This window comes from Rhinatrema bivittatum, chromosome 1, assembly GCF_901001135.1.
Source record: "Rhinatrema bivittatum chromosome 1, aRhiBiv1.1, whole genome shotgun sequence".
NCBI classification, from domain to species: Eukaryota; Metazoa; Chordata; class Amphibia; order Gymnophiona; family Rhinatrematidae; genus Rhinatrema; species Rhinatrema bivittatum.
The window spans coordinates 516,953,223-516,979,471 of NC_042615.1; the positions used below are offsets into that span (position 1 = coordinate 516,953,223).

The 26,249-nt window shown below is 42.8% G+C and overlaps 1 protein-coding gene across 1 annotated transcript in view; it reads right to left on the minus strand.

Annotated features, from left to right (window-relative positions):
• LOC115098861 (transmembrane channel-like protein 2-A) overlaps positions 1 to 26,249 on the minus strand; it is a 166,448-nt gene that overhangs the window by 133,332 nt on the left and 6,867 nt on the right. The window contains exons 2-4 of the mRNA XM_029615906.1: positions 24,272 to 24,620; positions 15,920 to 16,069; positions 5,212 to 5,302 (exon numbers count right to left, since the gene is read on the minus strand). Of these exons, the coding sequence (XP_029471766.1) occupies positions 5,212 to 5,302; positions 15,920 to 16,069; positions 24,272 to 24,620 (590 nt within the window). The remainder of the gene's footprint in view (positions 1 to 5,211; positions 5,303 to 15,919; positions 16,070 to 24,271; positions 24,621 to 26,249) is intronic.

Below are 26,249 nucleotides of genomic sequence, written 5' to 3' on the forward strand. Positions count from 1 at the left end.
ATAAGTATGTTCTAGGTGACAGCATCTAATTGAATCTGCATCTGCTGCAGGAATAGCAATGTGTGAACAATTTGCTGTCAAATGCAGCCCAGGCGGATTTCAGATCTACTGGGAAGATTTGTCAGTTATTTCCTGGCAGATCAGATAAAAATCCATAGTGAATCATAAATATCTAAAGGAGGGGGGAGGGGGGCGGCCAGCCTAGGGGCCCTGCTGCAGGTCACTTTGCTACCTTCAAGAAAAACCTTGGTTTGATTACCAGGCAAGGACTTTGCTCCCTGGGCTGGCTGGGGTTAAGGATGTCACAGAGGCTGCATTCAGGGCCACGGAAGGAGGGGAGCATCGGCCATCAGTCAGCAGCAGCCAGGCTCAGGCACCACAATTGCACGCTTCTAGGGGATATGGTTGGACGACTCCTGGCTGATGACTATCGCTGACCGCCATGGCCAACCTAGGTGCTGAATTTTAAAAGTGTTGCTCGCGCCAAAAGGCCCATATACATGAGCATGTGGGCAGAGGGGGTGAGCAACATGGATTTTAAAAGCTACTAGTCACATGCATATATGTGCATGCATGAGCTAAATAAAAAGAGGCAGTAAAGGTGCAGGGCATGGGCATTCTGGGGCAGGGGCAATAGTTATGTGCGTAAATCCTTATTTTAAAACTGGAGGCCTTGGCGTTTGGCAGCTTGTTAGCCGCACATATCTTCTGCTGCTCCTTGAAGAGCAAGTCTGCAAAAATCTCTTTTTAGGCCTTACAGGACAGGATGAAGGGTCCGGATCAACTGGGGAAAGTGCCTAGAATAAGCTTCTGGAAGAGGCGGTGAAGAAAAAAACAGTAAACAAATTCAAAATGGGCATGGCATCAACACTGTGGATCCCTAAAGGCTAGAGATGGAAAGGGTGCATGGGGGTAACCTGCATGGAATGGCAGTTACTACCCCTAACTGAAGGCATGGGGATTACTACCCTTAACCAATTAGCTTTCATGATTTTGCAGCAACTACAATATTGCTCTCCACTTTGGTGGGGCGGGGGGGGGGGGGATTCAGGGCCCTGACTTTTACGGTCTGGGGTACTGATATGCAGAAATTAGAGAAAAAGTGCAGGACTGCTTCTAGAGCAAGTCCAAAAGCAAAGCACCTTCAAGTACTAGAACTAGGATTGTTCAAATCAGAACAACTCCAAATCCTGCTAGTCTACGCCCCGCCAGGCTTACTAGAGTCAGACTCCTCTCCTATCATCGAAACCATAACTCTGCATCTCAATCTTGACTCCCCTGCTATAATCCTGGGTGACTTCAATTTACATGTTGACAAAGTTCCCCTCTCTACAAACTGTGAAGCCCTCCTCACTGCACTGTCAGCGATGGGATTCAGACAACAAATCAATAAACCCACCCACAAAGCAGGCCACACGCTCGATCTACTCTTTACAAACACTGGTATTTCTCTTACAAAACAACCAAATTGCAAAAAAGTCCCATGGTCAGATCATTCTCTAATCTCCACCAGTTTTTCCTTACCTCGATCAGACTCCAAACTCAACTCAAGACCCTCTTTCCTATACAGAAAACCTTGCAACTCGGAACATCTAAGTAAAGCTCTAACCTCGGATCTACCACTCATTGAAGTATCTACCCCTAACGCTGCCCTCCAATCCTGGTCCAAAATAACAAAATCTATAGCAAACACTCTCTGCCCACTGACAACCAAAACAAGGTCTGCTAATACATCCAAACGTCAACCCTGGTATAATGATGAACTACGAAAACTCAAACAATTACTTCGGCAAAAAGAAAGAAAATGGCGCAAAGCCCCTTCACCAGCCTCACTCTCTGATTACAAACGATCACTCCATCTTTACAAAAGTACCACGTTGAAAATCAAAAGAGACTACTATGCCCGAAAGGTTCATCATCTCAGCTTTGACTCAAAAGCTCTATTCGTCTTCGTTTCCAGCCTCACTAAACCTATCACTCCAGATATACCACCCGAACAAGCCCAGACTAAAGCAGACGAATTGGCTCTTCATTTTAACAAAAAAATATCGGATCTCCTTAATCAGCTGATTCCAAACACTACGTCTCCAGATAACACATATCTTCCCCAAAATAAAGACATCCAGCTTAATGCCTTTGAACCCATCACAATCACAGAGATACAAAATGTATTAAAAAGAATGAAACCGTCATCACACCCATTTGATCAAATCCCTACCAAAATGCTTCTTCTTATCCCGGACACAATAGCAAAACCCTAGCAGATATTATAAACTGCTCCTTATCACATGGCATCTACCCAGATGACCTAAAAACTGCCTCAATCAAGCCACTGCTAAAAAAACCAAATCTAAATGCATGTGATCCCAACAACTTCCGCCCTATTTCCAACCTACCATTTATAGCTAAAATCAATAAATCATGGAAAAACTGGTAAACACCCAACTATCCAACTACCTAGAGGACCACAGTATTCTGTCCCCAAACCAATATGGTTTTTGCAAAGCCGCAAGCACCAAAACGCTACTAATTTCACTCATGGACTACCTACTCTCTGGTATTGATAAAGGCCAAGCATATTTTCTAATCCTCCTTGACTTCTCGGCGGCCTTTGACACCGTCAACCACGCCCTTCTTCTAAAACAGCTGGCAAACATTGGTTTAACAGGTGCCACACTAAGCTGGTTCAAAACATTTCTAGAAAACAGAGGATACAGAGTCAAAATTCATAATAAAGAATCCCAATACCACCCTTCTAATAGAGGAGTGCCGCAAGGATCATCACTTTCACCCACCCTTTTCAATGTCTACCTGCTACAAGTGCCAACTACTAACAAAATTAAGCCTGAAACATTTCCTTTTTGCAGACGACGTACAGATCGTAATCCCTATAAAAGAATCAATCTCAAAAACAATGGAATACTGGGACAGTTGCCTATTAGAAATTAAACTTCTCCTCAACAGTCTAAACCTTGTACTCAATGCTTCGAAAACAGAATTCCTGCTCATATCACCGGAAAACAACAACACACTTCCTAAACCACCCACACTCCTTCAAACAACCCACGTAAGAGACTTAGGAGCCATCCTAGACAATCGTCTCAACCTCAAAACATTCATTAACCAAACCACCAAAGATTGCTTCTACAAATTACATATCCTGAAAAGAATAAAACCGCTGTTTCACACTCAGGACTTCAGAACAATCTTGCAAGCAATAATCTTTTCCAAACTAGATTATTGCAACTCATTACTATTAGGCCTCCCAGCTTCTTACACCAAACCTTTACAAATGGTTCAGAACTCTGCAGCCAGAGTCCTTACAAATTCCAGGAAAATTGACCACATTTCACCTATTCTCAAAAACCTCCATTGGCTTCCGATCCACTATAGAATCATGTACAAAACCATTAACATCATATACAAAACTATCAACCAACACACGCAACTTGACCTACAAATACCACTTAAAAAATTCACCTCCGCCAGGCCTATCAGGGAACACTACAAAGAGTCACTCCAAATTCCAAAGGCCAAAACCTACCAACATAAATCCTTGAGTCTCAGAGCCTTCTCATCAGCAGGTCCAGCTCTCTGGAACTCGATCCCACCTGATTTGAGACAAGAGCCATGCTCTTTAACATTTAGGAAAAGACTAAAAACTTGGCTTTTCAAAAAAGCATTTCCAAGCCTTGAATAAAACCTCCTCTCACTAGCACTAACTCGTATGCAATAATGGAATGTAAACACGAATCAACCAACCTCAAACCCTCTCTCACTAATTCCTGCTGAATATTTATCATACTATTACCATTCACAACTGTCATATTTATTCATTTGATTACCTATGTACCGTTTCATAGTCTTATTTTTTCACTTGCTATTCTAATGTATCAATAGGCTGAAATGTAAATATTGTGCTGTTCAATTTCTCCCCTTCCATCCCAAGTTTATTTTCCTTGTTTTTTGTAACTTTCCCTCTCCCTTTTTCTGATTCACTGTATTTAAAGTTCAAGGTTCTTATTGAAAATATTGTTTTTTACGTTACGTTATGCTTTACACTCCTTGTTATTTGTAAACCGGGTTGATGTGATGCCTATCATGAAACTCGGTATAACAAAAACAATAAATAAATAAATAAATAAATAAGTAGCATTGTCTGAATTATCAAGAAGGTTGCTCACCCTATAAAAATGTTCATAACCGTAACTTTGATATGGGTTTGACAGTGCTTGGTTTTGATTGTTAATATTACAAACCTTAATATAATGCTTGGAGGGGGTAACCTCCATGGAGCAGCAGTTACTTCCATAAGAAACTTGCTGGGCAGACTGGATGGACCATTTGGTCTTTTTCTGCTGTCATTACTATGTTACTATGTTACTATGCAAGCTGAAGAACCAGAGATGTCTGGATGACTTCAAGATAGACTGGGCAAACTGGTGGACTAATTGGAAAAAATGGGAATGGGAATGGGAACGAGCATGTTTTAAAATCCACTTACCTGCGAGTGTTAAAGTTGACAAAGTCCTAAGGAAGGTACACGAAGTACGTTTGCTCGAGCAACCGCTTAAAATAAGGAGCACACATATGTGTGGTTAGGTGTATTTTAAATCATACATGCGCAACTGCGCACATGATTTAAAACTCCACCGCCTGTCCGTTCACATGCCCATAAGATGCATGAATGAGTGCCCGCAAGCTCATCCTAAAGCTACCATCCCTGTGAGGAGGAAGGAGGTGACAACAGGGGTAAAATGCCCAAGATAGTTGCAAATGACGGCTCATGACACCAGATGTCAGCTCTGCTTCTGACTGAGCTAGAGGTATAAAGGAATGGGAGGAAACTAATGTGCCAAAAGAGGAAGACAATTATCTAAAGCAGATCTACTAATCCAGTGAAATCAGGAGTGAATTTCCCTAGATCATCCTTCAGACTTTTCGAAGACTTGATGCACATTTTTATTGCAGAATATTTTTCTTTAAAAAGAGGTTTGTTGAATTGGTTCGACGAACCTCTGGATTTGTTCATGGGTTTGTTCAGCCAGGGGGCCGGCCAGGGTCTTTAAAGAGATTTTGCACACCCCCTAGGCAGAAACCCCTCTGATTCTGCATGCCTGTAAGCAACAACAGGAGGCCTCAGCTATGTGGCCTGTGCTATCCTACCTTACGTCTCTTCTCCCTGAGTCTAAGCAGTGACACAACACGTACCTTTGTCATCATGACTTTATACGCATAGAATTTTCTTCCTCTTCCCTTTCCCAGTGCTCCTTCAAACCTTTCTACAAAGTCTTGGGCTTCCCTATTCAAAAACAAAGATGTGCACAGCAAGTTATGGTGAAACAGTGTTAAAATAATCTAATTGAACAATACTGAACTGTTCCACATTTATTTATTTATTTATTTATTTATTTATTTATTTATTTATTTATTTATTTAGGGCTTTTTTATACCAACACTCATGATACCGATCATATCGTATCTGTTTACAATAAACAGTGGTGCAATAACATTAACGACAACGTGAACAATAGGCTAGGAGAGAAGAAGAGGTGAAAAGTTACAATAAACAGGGGCACTTGAACTGGGAGGAGGAAAAGCCAGAGTAATGGCTAGCATAGAAATAGGTAATATTTAGTCTATGAAATAAATAAAATAAAGATATATACATAAGGCTATAATAGACACTAGTATACAGGACTGATTGTAATCAACTATACATGGTGTCCTATACCTAGTTGTAGCAGTAGGGGATGTCATAGATCAGGGAAGGCTTGTAGAAATAGCCATGTCTTGAGTTTCTTTCTGAATGTCTGCATGCAAGGTTCTTGTCTAAGGTCTGTGGGCATGTTGTTCCAGTTGGTTGGTGCTGCTGCCGACAAGGCTCGATCTTTAGTGGATGAGAGGTGTGTGAATTTGGCTGGGGGGGGTGTAGCGTACCTTTGTATGCTTCTCTGATGGGTCTGGTAGAGAAGTGAAGCGTGAGAGGGTTGTGTAAGTCGATGGGTGTACTATTGTATATAGCTTTATGGATGATGGTGAGACACTTGTGTAGAATTCTGAAGTGTACTGGGAGCCAATGTAGGTTTTTTAGGATAGGTGTGATGTGGTCTCTTCTATTGGAGTTTGTTAAAATTCTGGCAGCCGAGTTTTGTAGCATCTGCAGTGGTTTGGTGGAAGAGGCGGGGAGGCCTAGCAGAATGGAATTGCATTAATCCAATTTGGAGAATATAATGGCCTGGAGTACTGATCTGAAGTCTTGAAAATACAGTAGCGGTTTGAGTCTTTTTAATACCTGCAGCTTGAAGAAGCAGTCTTTGGTTGTGTTGGTGATGAACTTTTTTAGATTTAGTTGGTTATCAATTATAACTCCTAGGTCTCTTGCTTGGTTGACCAGGGTGTTGTTGTGACTTGTGTGTAGGCTATCTTTGTGGTTGAGGGATATAAGGAACATTTCTGTCTTGGACGTGTTGAGTACAAGGTTTAAGGTAGTAAGGAGGTCGTTGATTTCTTTGAGGCAGTTGTTCCAGAATTTCAGTGTTTTTTTAAGGGATTCGGTTATGGGGATCAGGATTTGGATATCGTCGGCGTAGAGATAGTTTTTGAGTTTAAGATTCGTAAGCAGCTGGCAAAGGGGGAGAAGGTATAGGTTGAATAGTGTAGGAGACAGAGAAGAGCCCTGAGGGACACCTCTTGTAGTGTTGATGAGCGGAGATTCCTTGTTGTTGATCTTTACTTTGTAACCTCTGTTCGTGAGAAAAGAGTCGAACCATTTGAACGCCGTACCTGTTATCCCGATGTCCGAAAGTCGTTTTAGAAGTGTGGTATGGTTCACCGTGTCAAATGCTGCCGAGATGTCGAGGAGTATTAGCAGGAAGGAGTGCCCGGAGTCCATACCCATGATGAGATGGTCTGTGAGGGAGATGAGGAGGGATTCGGTGTTTAGAGCTTTGCGAAATCCATATTGAGATGAATGGAGAATGTTGTGATCTTCCAGGTATTCTGATAATTGGGTGTTAACTATTTTTTCCATGATCTTTGCTAGAAAAGGTAGATTGGAAATAGGCCGGAAGTTGTTGGGTTCTCTAGGATCTAGATTTCATTTCTTAAGAAGGGGTTTGAGGGTGGCAATTTTTAGGACGTCCGGGAAGATTCCTTGTGATAGTGAGCAGTTTATGATGTCAGCTAGGTATTTGGAGATGCAGTCTGGCACTGATAGAAGGAGCTTGGTTGGGATTTGGTCCAGTGGGTGGTATGAAGGTTTCATTTTCTTTATAATTGATCCGATTTCCAGGGAGGAGGTGGGTTCAAATGACTCAGTGAGGGTCCAGAGTTTGAGGGGGGGGGGGCTGGGGATGTGAGTGGAGGAAGAATTGATGGGCAGGCCTTTTAGTAAGTTAGAAATTTTGTTGTGGAAAAAAATTGCCAGTTCATTTGCCTTTGCTTGTGCCTGTTCGTCTGGGATGCATGGAGTAGTGGTTTTAGTGAGCTCTGTTACATAGGAGAAAAGAGCCTTGGGATCAAAGACGAGGTCATGGATTCTGTGGCCGTAGAAATCTTTTTTTGCTCGGTGAGTGGCGTTTCTGTAAATGTGTAAGGACGATTTGTAAGCATTTAGTGTGCTCGGGCATGGGGTCTTGCGCCATTTATTTTCTCTTTGTCTGAGGTTTCGCTTAAGCTCTCTGAGTTCGTCGGAGAACCATGGTTGTTTCCTGTTAGGCGTCTGTTTACTTCTTCTGGTTGCCTGCGGGCATACTTTGTTCGCTATTGATTCTATGATACTAATCCATGAGCGGAGTGCTGAGTTGGGGTCAGAGACTTCTATATTGTGGAGTTCCTTTGTTAGGAGCTCGCTGAGGACTTCTGAGGAGCAGGATCTCCTGTATTGAATTGTTGATAGAGTGGGTTGAGTTTTGGGGTTTTCCTTGCTTGTGAGGGAGACGGTAATCAGGGAGTGGTCGGACCAGGGAACTGGAGTGCATTCCGGGGGGGGTAGAAGGAGAAAGATTGGAGTTGATGAAGATCAGGTCAAGAATATGCCCCGCTTTGTGGGTGGGATTGTTGATGATTTGTGTGAAGCCCATAGCCTTGAGAGAGGTTAGGAATGCTTTACAGTTGGAAGAGCGCGGGGTCGAATCGACATGGAGGTTGAAGTCCCCTAATATCAATGCAGGGGCATCTAGGTTGATGTGTTTGGCTATGGTTTCAATTATGGGAGATGCATCTGAGTCTAGTAGACCAGGTGGGGCGTATGTAAGGAGGATTTGCAGGTGGTCAGATTTAAACAGGCCTAGTTCTAGTTTAGAGGATGACTTAATTGGTTGGAGGGTAAGTTTAAGTTCCTTTTTGGCTGCTAGAAGCAATCCGCCGCCTCTTTTTTTCTGTCTGGGAAGAGAGAAGATATCATATTGATGAGTGGGTAGTTGGTTAACCAGGGCTGCATCTGTTGGTTTAAGCCAGGTTTCTGTTATGGTGCAGATGTCTGGGTTTGCATCGAGGAGATAGTCATTTAGAATGTGTGATTTTTTTGTGATTGATTGAGCGTTAAAAAGGGATACTGAGATTAGTGCGAGACCCAGTAGTTGGGTTAAAGGTGAGACCAGGATTGGTATAAGGGATCTGGTGGTGCGTGTCCGGAGAAGTGTGAGCGGTATTTGGTACAAAGCACCTTTAAAGAAGATGATGAGGAGGCTTCCATCAAACTCTTACTGCTGGACTGAGCAATATCACTTTGTGCATCAGAACCAAGGTAAAGGTTCCAAGAATATCTCAGCATTGTACTTTTCAACATTAATGGTTATATTTCTATTAAATGTTGCAGTTCTTAAAGGGAAAAGACTGACAGCCTTAGAAACTTGAAAATGCCATGCCCTCTAGCTATAAAATGCATAAAGCAGAGGCAGCAGCAGGACAAGTTTTAATAACTGACCCAGCAAATTGCATCAGCTCAGGGACAGCCTCAAAACAAGAAGTCCACGTGTTAGGTCACAATTGTAAGCCCTCTGCAACTCTCCAGATAGATATGAGCACGTTTGGGATCGTACTGGATCTGGCACAGATCTGAGGGTTCTTTGTAGCTTTATGGACATTGGGTTGAAGGACTTTTGTGGCATTCTCAATTGTAGTTATACTATTTGGGGGGTTTCCCTTTAAGTAAATTTGTCATCTTTTCTGTGTATTTATTTGTTTCTCTTTTGTTATGATATTGCTATGCATGCCTTTAAAATAAAAAGTTATTAAAAAAATGCATTTGTAGGCCCAAGATGAACTTGACTATACTTTTGCTTCCAAAGAAGATAGATTTCAGTGGTCCCGAAGCTCCCAAAAAAGAAAAGCAGGAATACATACATCTTAGTGACTATCTATGATGATCACAATATTGTGCTAAACACTGTTGCAGTACATAAGAACATAAGAAATTGCCATGCTGGGTCAGACCAAGGGTACATCAAGCCCAGCATCCTGTTTCCAACAGAGGCCGAACCAGGCCACAAGAACCTGGCAATTACCCAAAAACTAAGAAGATCCCATGCTACTGATGCAATTAATAGCAGTGGCTATTCCCTAAGTAAAATTGATTAATAGCCATTAATGGACTTCTCCTCCAAGAACTAATCCAAACTGCACTGTTCCAAAACTATGATGGCTTTCTGATTGATGTCAAATGATGATTGCCATAATCAAAGTTAGACACACAAAAAATAAAAAACTGATGTGTGTATGGCATATAATTATAGAGAATTGTAAGAAACCACACACTTAGGAAACATACATTTTCAAAAAGTGAAAGAGACCTCATGTATAAGCACTGGGTGATGCTCTTTTTTTTTTTTTTTTGTGAAAACCATTCACTTATTTTGGTGAAATACCATGTTTATATATCACCAAAGTGACTATACACCCGCTTCATAGTATAATCATAGGGCGCTCCACTTTTGCTTTTCTTAATGCCACAACATTAAGTTTTATTCTTATCTCTAACATAGAACGAAAGACACTTATCGTTTCTATCAAATGCACCCGTGGCCCGAGAGTGGAACATCACACCGGGACCCCCCCACTGGAACCCAGGTAATTTAAGACATTTTGGGGGGGTTCGGGAGGGTGGGGGATTTATGGTTTTAGGGTTGTTTTAGTGTGCCGGTTTTCCCGCCCTCCCCCTTCCCCTCCCCCTTCCCCCGATTTACGATTTTTGACGATAAATCGGGGGAATTCCTATTATATATCGCCTCTAACGATTTTTGACGATTTAAAATATATCGGACGATATTTTAAATCGTCAAAAAACGATTCACATCCCTACTCAGTGACCTTGCTTATCTGACATTCAATGTGGTTTGAGCAGGTTTTATGTAATACACAAAAAGAATGATTCATAGCAGGAATAACCAATGAAAATCCAAACAAACAAAGAGAATAAAACAAGCATTGAGTTTTTAAATACAGACCACTTTGTTTATTGTGGCACATAACAGTTATGCTATAATAGTGGCTATAAATACATGTGTAACACCTACACAGTGTAAAAAAGAATGTTTTAAAATTCAGAGGAAAAAAGAATGATCTGTTGCTATGGTGACAGTGAAGCATGTATACAGGATATAGAAATAAACCATGTGACATCTAACACGTGATAAGGTCATTTGAGAACAACTCATATTAAAAGACAGTAATTGCTTGTGAAACCTTTAGCTCAGCGACTCTAAAAATAAAATTGATCTGTATGAAACCCCTAAAAGATAGGGAATAAAAAGTAAGCAGAGGGACTGTAAATGCTGTTTCTTTCTTGTGGACCTCAACATTGGATCAAAAGTTTATCCGCTAGTACAAATGCTGCGTGTGGCATCGCACAGCATGAATGATGGTAGGAGATAAAAAACAGAGGAAATGACAGACACAGAGATTGATGAGATCCAGTTGGGACAAAAACTGTTCGATCTGCAGGATGTGGAGCAGGATTCAGCCTTTGATATCAATAATGTGGTGTATTGTATGGATATGGAGATGTACCGAGATGCTGCCAGTGCTGAGGCTGATTATTTGCTGAATAAACTTGAAGGAGCAGAGGTAAGAAAATGTCTTTAGTTGTGATCAAGTATGTTAGAGTAGGAGATTGCAACAAAAGAGTTTGTGTTTAGAAGAAGTTATTAATTTCATGTAAACATTATATTTTATAGAACAAAAGGGAAAGCCGACAGTCGCTCAGCAGCGCATCGTTTGGAGAGAGGTATCTTCAAAGGATACTAATGATGCATTAGAATTAGGGCATCCCGACAGTGAGGTTCCAATAATAAGAAAATTAGTCCAAGTGCCTGTAACAAAAAACTCAGTTGAGCTAAAAAATTCTAACTTATCCCTATCAATTAAAAAGCAGAATGAAAATACAAACAAAAAACAAACTTTGAAATATTTGTATGCTAATGCCAGAAGTCTAACGTAAGATGGGAGAATTAGAATGTATAGCAGTGAATGATGACATAGACTCAATTGGAATCTCAGAGATATGGTGGAAGGAGGACAACCAATGGGACAGTGCTATACTGGGGTACAAATTATATCACAATGACAGAGAGGAGCACCTGGGAGGTGGTGTGGCGCTTTATGTCCGGGATGGCATAGAGTCCAACCTGATAAACATCCTGCATGAGACTAAATGCACAATTGAATCTTTATGGGTAGAAATCCCTTGTTTGTCGGGGAAGACTATAGTGATAGAATACTACCGTCCACCTGGTCAAGATGGTGAGATGGACAGTGAAATACTAAGAGAAATTAGGGAAGCTAACCAAGGGGGTCATTTATCAAAATGCGCTAAGGCGTTTTCACATGTGTTAAGGGCTTATCGCATGCGAGAAGCCCTTACCGCATGTGAAAACGACTTTAACACATGTGATGGCACCATATCGTTCTCTCAACCTAGCTTGATGGACACTCTACCTGGGTAACATCAAGCTAGGTGGAGAGAACATTGCACAAATCTCATCTTTGGGTGAGTTTCCTCACTCCGTAGGTCATGAAATCTTCACAAGAGACCACTGTTCTGTTCGTTCGTCTCACGTTGAATGTCAAAGTGGCCCCTAACCCCCTACACTAATACCTAAACCTCACCTCGAGTTACTAGGTGGGCCTCCCATAGGGATACAAATACCTATCTAGGGAAAGTATTTATTTATTTATTTATTTGTGATTTTTCTATACCGGCATTCACGGAGTTCGTATCATGTCGGTTTACATAAAACAAGGGGTGAGCAATACAAAACTATAACTTGAATGTATACATTACAACTTATAATAAATTATAACAAATTATAACAAGTGCTCAGAAGAAGAAGTTACAATAAAACAGGGATGATTCTAACTGGGAGTAAAAGAAGAGGAAGATAGAAGTTTAACAAGAGGTAGAACTTTGCGGAGGTTGTTAATGACTATATTAGTTTAACGGAAGATGATCAGTCTTGTTGTATTTAGTGTAGGAGAATCAGTAAGGGTCCGGAAAGGCTTTCTTGAACAGCCATGTTTTAAGTCTTTTTCTGAAGGTTGGTAGACATGTATATTAGAGCTAGGTTTTTTCTCTCTCTCCTGAGCTCCCTGGGACCATTAACAATGGTCCTCCAGTGGTTGAATACAGGAAATATAACAGGTCTGGCACTTATCGCAAAGTCTGAAAATGTTATCACAATTTGCACTAACTTAGCTCTTTGCATAGGTAATTAGTGCAAATTGTGATAAACTGTATATTAGCATAAAACATGCCCCTTTTGCTATGGCATGCGATACTTATTGCATTTTGATAAATCCAGGCCCAAATTGGTAAGTGCGGTAATAATGGGAGATTTCAATTACCAGCGTGCAAGAAACAGGTAACCAAGTCCATCGGCAAACTTATAGTCAATTTTTATTGAAATAATGTTTTTAAACAATCATTCCTGGCAACTCCATAGATCTTCAAACATGCAAGTAAACAGTCCCCCGACACGGTCCATGTTTCGCGGTAGCTGCATCGGGAGGGACCCGAGAGAGCCTGAGCAAACTCTAAAGTGTAGCCTCGTTCAATTACTTCGAGGACCCACCGATCCGAAGTAATTTTGACCCATTCCTCGTAAAAAAGGGAGAGACGGCTTCCTAATTTGGGAATGGAGGAATGGGCCAGCCACATCTCATTGCGAGGACTTTGGGCTGTTCCTTGAAGGTTTCCATCCCAGAATGGTCATTGTCCATGAAAGGAATGAGACCACGATTGAGATCTTGTGGAGGGATTCCTTTGTGAAGCCCCCCGCAGCCTGTTGTACCTGTGCTGCCCCCTGAAACGAGAGCGCAAAGGAAAAAAGGATTTGGACTGTTTGGGGCGATCCTCAGGCAGCTTATGAATCTTGTTGTCCCCTAAAGATTTGATAAGCTGTTCCAGGTCCTCCCCAAAGAGAAACTTACCCTTGAATGGGAGAGTGCCCAACTGTGATTTAGAAGAGGAGTCTGCCACCCAATTTCGCAGCCAGAGTAGGCATCTGGCCGAAACCGCTGAAACCATGGCTCTGGCCTGCACCCTGAGGACATCATAGAGGGCATCCGCCCCATATGCAACCGCAGCTTCCAGCCATTCCACCTGTTCCACTCTGCAGACAGGAGGTCCTGGGTGCTTAGTAGTTGTTGAACCCACCTAAAGCTTGCCCGCTGCATGACACTGCTACAGACTGTCACCCGAACGCCGAGCGCCAAAACTTCAAAAATTCTTTTGAGATGCAGTTCCAACTTATGATCCTGAAGGTCCTTTAATGCCGTTACTCCCACCACCGGGATGGTGGTTCATTTGGAAACAGCGGAAACCGAAGCATCTACCTTAGGCACCTTGAGCATCTCTAGGCATTGGTCTAGTAGGGGTTAGAGCTTGTCCATTGCTCTGCCTACCCAAAAGCTAGATTCGGGGGATTCCCACTCTTGTAGTAGTAACTGCATCAGCATAGGGGTGGAATGGGAACATATGGGGGGGGGGGGAGCTTTCAGTCTAGCCAGGACCAGGTCTATGTTACTTGAAGCCAGGACACTAGTGGATTCTTCAGGAGGGACCTCTATCACCAGTTCATCCAGGATGAAAGGAATGAGCAGCTCAAGCTCTTCCCACTGAAACAAGCGCAAAACCCGCAGGTCGTCTCCCTCGACCGGTAGATTTTGAACCAAAATATTCACATCCGGGTCGGGGTCTGGGAATTGAGTGGAGAGATTAGGAGGATCTGGGGGATCCTTTACCCCCGGTACAGTCCTGACCCTAATAGTCCCCTGAGCATCCGGGGCTTAGGGCCCTGCTCTATAGATACTCGAGGAAACTTTGCAGGGGGTCCGGGGAGGGATCATTTTGCTCCTGAAAGCTAGCGATGTAGGCCTTGTGCAATAAGAGTACAAAATCCGTGGAAAAATGGTGAGAGGATTTCCCGGACATTGGGGGAGCGGGGACATCGTGGTGAGGGTCAGGGACCTTATCAGGAGAGCCCACGGGGCTCAAATCTGGTGGAGGCTGATTAAAAACAAGATCCCTTCCCCACTCTGGTCCCGAATCTGCCGTGAGAGCTGATGACAAAATGTCCGCCGTTCCCGCAGTTTTCAGGGACACAGCAGGCCTGGCAGTGCGCTTGGCGGCCCGACCATGGGTCGCTGATTTTGCCGCTGCTGAGGAGGGTCCATCCCTGCCGGGTAAACAAAGCGAACAAAGATCTTTGTGGGACAGCCGCGAAGCAGGCTCCCCGCATGCCAAACAAAATTAAGATCTTGACATAACAACGGGGGTGAGGGGAAAAGAGAAGCTGCAGCAGAGAAAACCGGCAGAATCTGCTGTGCCTGGCTGTGAGCGGGAGCAGGAGAAATCAGTACTGCCCTTCGCTCCTTCCCCCAAAGGCTGTTAAGTTTCAGCTAAATCTTTAATTGCGGGTAAGCTGAGCTCCTCTACTTTTATTTATTTTTTTTTCAACAAGTACAGAGGAATGAGAACATCTCTGTGAACAGTGGACCCGAGGCATGACACATTTTGACATCTCAGGGGTCTTAAAGTGGGAGGGACTGGACCACCAATATCACCCCGGAGCCAGGCAATGGGTCACCGGGAAATAAAAGGTCCTAGGCTGAAGAATCAAGGGGAAAACCCCCCTCTAGGACCATATAAGAGCACGGAAACAGGCCTCTGTTTCTCTTGTCAAGAAAACTTCCTTTTTTTTTTTTTTTTTAAATTGATTGAAACTTAAATAAATACTTGCTTGATCCTGAGAAAAAAGAAAAGAAGAGAGGGAAGAACTTCCTCAGAGAAAGAAAATAGCTAAAACACTAGGAACTGCAGGTTCTACCACCTTCATCTGCTGGAGACAGAGAAATACCGAAGGGACGCAGGGGGAGTGCTGTCCTCTTTATAGGATACCCTTCGAGTTTTTCTCTGTCTCCATCTGCTGGAAAGGAGGCTCAACCCACTGTCTGGACTGATCAGGGTATGTACAGGGAAATAAATATTTTTGAATTTATAATGATACACAAAAATACAGTACAGTATTTTTTACCATTTGACTGTCTGCTGTAGTGTGATAATTATATACTTTACTGTATGGTAAAAAGATATGCAATCTGGAATTTTGACCATGCAAGAGCTACAAAATATTGCAGGAAACCGCATCCTCTTAAGAAAGGCCTTCACAGCCACTTGCCATTAGATTTGTGGAGTTGGGTGAGAAGGACCCAAGCATGGAAAACATGTTAGTGCTTGGAGAGAGCGAAAGGTGATACTAATTCTCAGTGTGCTGTCTACTGTTAGTCTAATCCTGTAATGTTTTTAGCCTTCAGACTGATATTCCAATGGTTTCATTTCAGTTCTGATACATCTGGCTTTTTTTTTAAAGGCATACTCAATGCTGGAAGCGCTCTGCAGGTTCTGAAGAACTGAATTTACCTGATCAACGTCAGCTTCTTTTTCATACGCCAAGGCTTGTTCCTGATGCTGGCAATTAGTTTCTTCTTTTCATCTACCTGCTCCATAAGCTTAGCCATTTCCCCCTCTGATAAGGACTCTTCATCCGAGGAGCTTGATGAAGATGAGTCACTGCATTTGACAAGGAGACGTGAATATATATATATATATATATATATGTTTTTTGTCTGTAGTTTTAGGGTGGAAGGTCTGGGTGAACTGATGAAGGTATCGGCGAACTGCTGATTCCAAGTACATGTACAAGTACATTGTTCACAAGCAGAGTTCACATAAACTTATAAAACACCTACCTCCACATTTAATTCTGGGGTTATTATGTGCACATCATTACAATTCTTATGCATATAAAATATATGCATGCATTATTATAAAATGGCTATATACACACCACGTGTAGCGTGAGCATATAAAATAATACATTTTAAATTGCTTTATTCCACTCCCTATCATTTAAATTGCACTAACATAAAAACTCTCTAGTTTTTTCTTCAAGTCCTCTTATTTTCCCACATGATCCCACCTTAATTTCTCTATTATTTTCATTGCCCAGTTCGTAGCATGGAAGACTTTCTGATCCACCCTAGGATTCCTCTACTCACTTTCTCTCCAAATATTTTCTTATGCTGTCTCTTCCATCCAGAATGACCTCTCCTTTTAAGAACCACTGTAAGGATCAGCAGTTAGCTTCTTGCACAAGTTTTAACCATGCATTAACGTAAAACCTTTTAAGGTGAATTTTAAAAGCCAGAGGCATGCATTAATTAGGGGACGCGCACACAAGTCGGGCTTGCACGCGCCCACCATATTTTCAAAGCTCCAAGATGCACGCACATCTTACAGAGATTCAAAAAGGGGTGGGGGTGGACACGGTCAAGGCAGGGCATGGACGTTCTGGGACCGGGCCAAGAGAGGTGCACATAAGTGATTATTCGCCGGGGCACACGCCTAGGTCTAGTGCCGTGTATGTTTACTTCTGCTATGGAGGATGTGTAGCTTAAAAAAAAAATATATATATATATATATACATTCTGATGGGTTTAAAGGTCTGGGGTAACTGGGGGGAGTGCAGGCTAAAGAACCAGGGGGGTTTGGAGGACCTAGCTCTTAATTGGGCAAACTGGTGGAGAAACAGGTGAAAATGGCAATGGCGTGGACATGTGCCCATTATAAAATACCCTGAGTTACGCAGTAGACATGGTATTTACGTGGCTAGGTGTGCGCCCACTTAAAATTGGGTGCATATGTGCGCGCCCGGTGTATTTTATAACATGCACGCATATGTGCACGCATGTTATAAAATCGCCGCATCCCTGGCCACAAGCCGACACACACTCTTCCATGTGAGCCCGTGTACCTGTCTAATAGTTACCATCACAGTGTCGTCAAAATCCAATGAAACCTGGCAAGATGTATAAGCTTGTAAATAAATAAATAAGCTGCTTCATCCATAAGATCTCCTCAATTTGCATATCTATTTTCATTTCTGCACATTAGGTCTTCCTTCTGAACTACCTTCTAGTACAGTGTTCTTCAATGTAAGGTCTTTAGTAGGCCAGTGGTGGGCCCCTAGTGTGGCTCCCATTGGCAATGTGGATCCCAGTTCTCATTTTTCCCGTCATCACAAGGCAAGGAGTAGACTTCTGGCCTGGCCAATGACACAAAAGGAGGCATCTTAGTGGACCGGCACTGACTGAAGAGCAGCAAGGAGGGAGGGAATGAGGAGGCAATGGCCAATGGGATGGAGGAAACGGTGATATCTGATAGGAGGGAGGTAGCAGTCAAAGGAAGGAGCATCGGACTTGCATGCCTCCCCTGCTAGTGATCCTTTGCCACTGCCGGCCTCCTGCACTCTCCCTGCGGCAAACTGCATCTATACTGGGCTGCCTATTGTAGGGGCAATACTCCTCGAGTGTTGCTGCCTAATGATATAACCCACAGTAAGAGAAGCTGCTGCAGGATGAGAGGGGGGTTTGTGGGTTAAGAGAGAAGTTGCAGCTGTTGCGAGGAGGTGAGGTGATTGAAAGGCTGCTGTTGCCATGTATATGTGGGGGGGGGGGGGGGAGGGTTCAGAGGCTGCTGCTGCTGCTATATGGGAAGAGATTGCTAGATTGCTGCTGTGGGGTGGTGTGGGGTTCGGATGCTTCTCCTATGAATGTTGAGGGTTTTAGAGGCTTCTCCTTTATAGGGAGAGGTAGGGGGATCAGAGGCTGCTGCTGCTGCTGTGGGGAGAGAGAGGGGTCAGAGGCAGCGGTGGCACTGACTGCTCTCTGGGGAGGTTGAGGGAGAGACTGCAACTGCTGTGTATGGAGAGATGGGGTTGAAGCAGGGTTATAATATGGCAGGGGATGCGCTGGGGTGTTTGAGATAGAATGGAGATAGGGTAAGGCGACAAAGCAAGAGGCAAAGTGGTGGCAGAAGGTAGAGAGGGGACTCAGAGAGAAATAGAGAGAGAGTGTAGTGGCAGAGGTAGAGGGAGCAGAGAGGAAGTGCTGGGGGCTTATGATATCATTGGCACATGCAGGTTGATGGCGTTCTTAGCCTAGGGACATGCATGGGAAAGTTTGTTAGTTCTCCTCCAGCCCCTATGGATGCAAAGTGGCCCCTGCATAAAAGTTGGTGAAGATTACTGACTTAGTATATCTCTTCTAATTCTTTTTTGCTTATCCAGGATGTTTCTGACTTGCTTCGTAACTATAAGCCTACCACCTCACCTGTAGTCCCTCCTCTGATCATTCTCCTTAGAAGTATACTGCTTTTCTTCCTTTCATTCTGGCCCTTTTTATCTCCCTTCACATCCTGCATATTCCCTCCCAAAAGCTAGTCAAGACATGTATTACATTTGTCCAGTAAAAATTATTTTTTTTTCCCTTAACCTTTATTTCTGGGCATTCAAGTGGACTATCGTGGCAACCACACTAATTTTTATATCATATTATCATATTCCCTGACAACTACAAGACAGCTATGATTTGTAGGGCTGTGCAGGGTTAAACAAAACGTTTCCTTTTTGGTTCGCTTTCGGGAGGTTTTTTCCCCATGAATTTTGGTTTGTGGCTTGCTTGTTTTGTTTCATTCATGTAAAAAAAGGAATAAAACAATTAAAAAAAAAAAAAACGGGCAAATACAAAAATGAGACCTCCCACCAACTTGCCCAGAAAAATGCCAGGGCCAGAATCCCCCCTGGCCCCTCTGACTTGATCCAGTGGGAATCTGCCGGTGAGGCCTAGGCTGAAGCATCTGACTTGAGTAGACCAAGGCTGCAGTAGGTTGCTGATGCAAGGCCTGATGCAGGGGCCCTCAGCCTAGGCCCCGACCCAGGCCTGATGCTGCAGCTCGACCTAGAAGCAGAGTCCGATGCCAGGGCCTCAGCATGGACCCAGGCCCGATACCAGAATCTGGCATGGAGGCAGAGTCCCAGCACCTGGACCTCAGCCTAGGTCAGAGCCCAGACCCAGACCCGATGCTGGAGCCCAGCCTGGAAGCAGAGTCTGATGCCAGGGCCTCGGCATGGACCCAGAGTCTGATGCCAGGGCCTCGGCATGGACCCGATGCTGGAGCCCAGCCTGGAAGCAGAGTCTGATGCCAGGGCCTCGGCATGGACCCAGAGTCTGATGCATGGAGACAGAGTCCCAACACCTGGACCTCAGCCTACGTCAGAGCCCGGACCAAAGGCTGGGTCCTAATGCTGGGGTCTCAGCCTGGACACAGGCCCAACGCTCAGACCCAACCCCCAAATGACATCATCAAAACATTTCAAGAAGGTATAATAATTCCTGAAGACTTAAACAATTGGAAGCAATCACTTTCTCTCTAAACACTCTTCCCCTCTCTAGCCCACCACTCTGGAATATAATAAGCCCTAGCTATTGGGGGTACAGCACCTTTTGGTAATTAACTTGTTTCCAAACGATAACAGTGAAACAAGTCCTAGAGGGTAATAGAGTCCTGTTTAAGAAAGTTGATTAATCAAAAATTCCTGGTCTTAGCTCTGTTTTCTAAAAGATGAATTTTGAAAGTGTTGCGTGCATAAAAATCAGCACATATGCGTGTAAATGGCATATACTCGCCTATATGAAGTTTTAGAAACCTCTAATTACACATGTAAGAAAGGATACACGAGTAAATTTGCGCATGTAAGAAAGGGGCGGGCCAGGGGTATTCCGGGGCGGGGCCAACATTTATGCGATTAAGTTCTATTTTATAAGCAATTTGCGCATGAAACTTTGGCAGCTTACTCGCGTATCTTTACACTTGCTCTATATCTGGAGTAAGTGATAATAAATATCTTAAAAGTGAAATACTGACTGCGTCGGGGGGTTCTGGGTGAAATGGGGGGAGTTGATGCTGAAGAGCCAGGAAGGTCTCGATGACCTGCAGAATGACTGGGTGAACTGGTAGACTAATTGGTAAAACGGGTAATTTCATTGTGTGCATGTTCGAAAATCTCTGAGTTACATGCGAAAAAGCCAACTTACTATAAAAGGGGTAAAAATAGCGAGTCGAAAATGCGCGGCCAAACGCGGGCTTACAGTGCGCTCCACCGGAGCACATTTTACTGTATCGGCCCGTTAGGGGGTTATTTTCTAAAGGTTTATCGCGTGCGTTATTTTCTAAAGGTTTATCGCACGGTGGCACTACTTGCACGAAAGGCTGCAGCCGGCCGCACTACGGCCGTTGAAAATGCACTGCTGGGGTGCGAATGGCTGCGGCCTTTCACAGGCCCGCCCCTCCGCCCCCTTTTTCACGGGATTCATTATTCTGCGAAGAATGATGAAGCCAGCTCTTAGCCAGATAAATGATGTTTTAAGGCTTTGTCGCTACTTAGCCGGATAAATTGAAATGTATCCAGATAAGTGCTGCTACTTACTTGGACGAATTAGAACATATTTGGATAAATGCAATATGTATTTGTGCATTTTTTTTACATGTGCACGCGTGTTGCAGGGTCCATGTATGCATATTTTATAACAATCCACTACCAACAAGGACGCCTAAGGTACCTGCTCCTCGGGGGCCTTGCCTCGCTCCTCTTTACCCTCCGGGGTATCTGCTACCAACAAGGATGCCTAAGGTACCCGCCCCTCGGGGGCCTTCTAGCTCCTATTTACCCTTTTGGGTTGTCTACCTATTACCAGGACGCCTATGGCAGCCACTCCTCAGGGCCTTGCTTGTCCGAGACCTCCACTCCTCGGGGCTCTCCCTTACTACAACTACCAGCATCAGAGTGAGTACTGCCGCTCTTGTTCTATGTTGCTTGTCTCATCTCTCTCTCAATAGAGGCTCGACCTCTATTGAGAGAGAGATGCCCTGTGGGAGGTGTCATCTCTTACAGCGACCAAGGGCCCACGCTTCAATGTCAAAGTACAACAGAAATTTAGCCTCCTTAAAGAAGGACATATTTCTTGTACCCCAAAGTTATTATTTTCAGATTCCCCATTGTGTCATGAAACACTTTAACTTGGAATGAAAGGTCAAATTTGATATCAGAAATGTTCTTTTCAGAAGCTTTCATTCTAGTCAAAACATTGTCTTACACATGTACAATTGCCAACTACAATGTCTCTATATTAATTTATTTGGGGCCAGAAGCTGATGATATAACTAACTGCATTATTTGTTTCAACAGATTCCAAGATGACTGATACTATGCTCTCCAGTGCACTGAGAACCAGAGCTCCATCACAAATGCCCCTCAACTCCAATGTGCAGCACAAAGCTATTTTCTATCCAGATGCCAGCTCGGTTGCCCCAATCTCACCAATCCAGTAGCTCCCATAAGAGACCTGGAAGTAACTATAGCCAGCAGCCCACCATATGACAGTTTGATTAGCTCATCTCTGATCAAAGATTTGGAAGGTGTTAATGTGGGAGACACTTGCTCAAACTCACAGACAAATCAGGATCAAAAACCAGCACAGCTGCTGATACTGAGGAATTGCTGTCATCTTTAAGAACCACAAAGCCATCCATGGGACCAATTTGCACAAGAGAAACTGCAGGTAAGCTGGCTTGCTCACTTTGCATTTGCCCATAAAATCCGTACAGTATCAAAGCTTCAAGAACATCTTAAGAGATGCCATCTGGTTTCCTGTCACCTGGTAAATTTTATTTATTAAGGATATAACTCTCTGCCCATATAACGGTTTCTAACCATGTGTATATTTTTTAAATATATGTTCAGTGTCACAAATTATTATATGAAACTCCAGACTTACTTATTCATTCTTTCAAGGTCTCCTAGGAGTTATATTGAGAAGACTGTACGTTATACAAAATATAGCTGCTTGCTGATTGTTGAAAGCTAAGGATGTAAAAGTAGCATATATTGTAGCAACTTTTAAAAGCCCACTTACTCAATTAAAGTGCATTTACTGAAATAAAACCTAGTTTTACAGAGGTAGACACTTTTTAAAGTCAGGCCCTAAGTGTATAAAAGTAGTAATTTTCATTAGCCCATGGATAAACTACATTTATACACATAAAACCCAGTTTTACATATGTAAATCCTTTTGGAAATTACCTCCTAAGAGCAGAAATCATGCTACTCCTTTACTACGATGGCTCCACTGGTTGCCAGTGGGCCAGCTTATTTATTATTATTTATCTGATTACCACTGGCACCCCAAATGGGGGTCAGCAATCAAATTCAAGCTCCTATCTATTGCATTCAAATGTATTTACAGGAATGGTTCTATTGACCTAGCTGAAATACAGACTCCATACGTTCATCTCAACTTTAATGATTGGCCACTCTGTCTCTACTACAAGCAAGATTGAACAGCACCAGGAATTCTGTGTTTAGTTTCATTATTCCATTCTTATAGAACAGCCTCCGGTGAAAGAAAAGGCTTTAATTTAGTTATCTGAAATTCTATAAACTGATGGAAGCCTGGTTCTTTGTGAAAGCCTCCAGATGATGTTAGTTTGTTTTGGTGTTTTGTAATGATGTGTGAGATGTGAGCTTCTTACAAGTGGCTGGTGAGAAGCTGGATGTTTTAAGGGGGTTTGGGCTGACTTCATGTCAATGAGTTTAACTGAATGGATAACGTGGCCTGATGAGGGCCCTACTTGTTGGTGGGTTGGTTTTGGGAGGCAGGAGGAGGGCAGGTTGTTGAATATTATGTTTGGTTTTATTGTGTGGACGTAGGAATGGAGGAGGTATAAAGGTGGGGACATTTTTATAGAGGGAGAAGTGTTAGGGTGGGAGGATGTAGGGAGTGGTTAGAAGGATGTTAGAGTGGTTGTTATGCTGGCTCAATAGAATATATATGAATTTCCCTCCTCCAGACAGCTAACTTTTCTTCCAATCAGTCCTCAGGACAAAGATCTTTTAAGTTTGAAATTATTTATTGTACAGATAATTTTCCATTACTTACAATTGTGGCATTTCAAACCCATATGCTTCTAGCAGAGATCTTTGCAGCTGGAGATAGGCAGGAGAAGGGAGATGGAGTTTCTTGGGATTCAGGGTGAGAAGGCAAGGGGTTCTGAAGCTAATTAGTCTTTAGAATTAAAGCAATGAGAAGAAATGTAAAAAAGCTAATTAAAGAGGCTGCAGGCACTTCTAGCTTTGAGGCAGCATGCTTGGGACTGACTAACAGTCTTGGAAAGTGATTACAGGAAACGTCCCCACAAGCTGGGGCTAGAGGGCAAGATCCAATGGCAGCGAGCCTAGGATCCATGTGACGCAGGGGGGGAGCATGAAGGCCAGTTCCTTGAGCCAATAAGGCACTTAAGAAGACTCAAGTTAGATTGAGAAAGCATGCAGACCCTTCCCAATGAGAGAAGCAGGGGAGAGGGAGTTTCTCTTAAAGGTAAAACTCCCCTTAAAGGCACGGCTCATAGGCTTTTATCATGGGTTACAAATAAGGACTGCACTAGACATACTTAAACTGCAATGTATGAACAGTTGCCGAAATGTACCCACTGCTGGGGACAGAACAATTGTATTTGATACCATTTCAGTTTTATTGTTTAGAGGAATGAATGCTTTTATTTGCCTTGTACTTGTTTGGAGTAAGGCAGTATAGATTGTAAGCCCTCTGAGGATAGGGAAATACCTACATGACCTGAATGTAATCCATTTTGAAGTGCTGAAATAATATGAAAAGCAGAATATAAATCTAAATAAAATCAATAAATAAATCATGTTTAATAAATGAACTGAAATGGATTTACCAGCTCCCAGTCTACCTGACTTTTTATCTGCAGGATAATATAATGATGACATCCCATACCCTTTTGCTATAGAACACAAGACACATTTTTATTTCCAGCAAAGTCATGTCATGCATGCCAAGAAGCTTCACGTACCTGCTGCCTTTCTTTTTTTTCTTTTGATTCTTGTTTCCTTTGCCTTCTTTGTGTCCTTGCTTTTCTGTATTCTCTTCTTCTTTTTGCTGCTTTGTGGCAGTAGCCTTCCTGCGACTATTTTGGCCCTTTTTTGCATTTCCCTGGGAATCTTCTAAGTCACTCTCACCTTCACTGTCGCCCACTTTAGCAGGTTTCTTTCTAGGAGCTCGTTTCCTTCTGGGGGCTTCATCGTTGTCTTCCTCCTCCTCTTCACTATCGCTGTCTCTACCTCTCCTTCCATACCTGCCTCTCTTTGGCTGTTTTCGGGCTGATCTTTTTTGGTTTGAACTTTCTTCTTCATCGTCATCCTCTGGAAAAGGGAACAAAACATGACACAAGAAGTGTTTTGAAACATTTGGAGCTTCCAGTTGACTTCTGGGTCATGAGAAAACCACAAGTAGAAAAAAGTATGGACGCTATACTTTGTAGGCAGCTCTGCTTGATTGTTTTTACTCTCATACAACTGATAGTTCACCCCTACTAAATGGAGAACATGCAAGCAGATGTGAGAAGTCACAATACAGCATCTAAAAACATGGAAAGAAGTAATAAGAAAAGACAAGAAAATTATTTTCTGTATCTATAAAACACAAGCAAATGGAGGGTAATGTACCACCTCCTTGAGGCAACTGGTGTAATGATGACTCTCTCCACTATGGTGGTTAGTGTTCTGAGTGGTTTTTGGGGTAGGCAGGTGGTACTGGAGTCAAGATTGCAACCCAAAGGATTCCACAAGTTGACCTCTTCCCGATTAGGTAATTTTGCATGTTTTGGAAACCCCACTCAGCCAGTGATGCTCCTGGAGGTTGGGAGGGTAGGCAGGGAGTATAAAATAGTTGAATAGCTTTTGCTGGTGAATAACAAGATTTACTGTTTAAAATAAAAGACAATGACGTTAAACCTAAAGAACAACAAAACAATTTGCTAGTAACAATTCGTCAATACTAATCGTACAAGTATTGTACAGGGAATATATTGAATCTCAGCATCTTCACTTCTCATCAACAAGAACAGTATAATAAACTCTCTCAGATAGTTATCTAATATCTATATTATTCAATCAATAATCATCCCTTACGGTTCGCTGCAGAATTTGCAAGAGTATGTGAACTATCAGGTAAACTCAAGAATTTGATACTTTTGTATTTTCCTCATGAGAGGTCTTGAACGAGTAGATGTGAATTGATTATTTACACTTTCAGATAATAGAAGGACAGGGGGCATTCCATGAAATTAGCAAGTAGCACATTTAAGACTAATCGGAGAAAATTCTTTTTCACTCAACACACAATAAAGCTCTGGAATTTGGTGCCAGAGGATGTGGTTAGTGCAATTAGTGTAGCTGGGTTCAAAAAAGGTTTGGATAAGTTCTTGGAGAAGTCAATTAACTGCTATTATTCAAGTTTACTTAGGGAATAGACACTGCTATTAATTGCATCAGTAGCATGGGATCTTCTTGGTGTTTGGGTAATTGCCAGTTTCTTATGGCCTGGTTTGGCCTCTGTTGGAAACAAAATGCTGGACTTGATGGACTCTTGCTCTGACCCAGCATGGCAAGTTCTTATGTTCTTATGTTCTTCTCAGTTACCTCCAGATGAAATCAGGGTTATCAAATTTCAACCAATGAACAAAAAGTACTCACTGCAATTAGCAAGAAAAGGAAGTAATTGTTCTTTGCCCTTCTTTCTTTGGTTTAGTTATGTTTGCTTTCTATGTTGCTATCTGTCCTTTGTCTCTCTTTCTGTATGCTTTAAGGTAAAACAGGAGATGTATGCACAAGTTGGGCTCATGCATGCCCACCAAATTTTTAAAGCCACACAGATGCGTATATATCTCCCTCTGCATGCTCATCTCACTTGATTTCAAAAGGGGCATGGTCTGGGCATGGTATGGACGGCGCATAGGCATTTCAGGGCATGGCCAAGAGATATGCATCCTG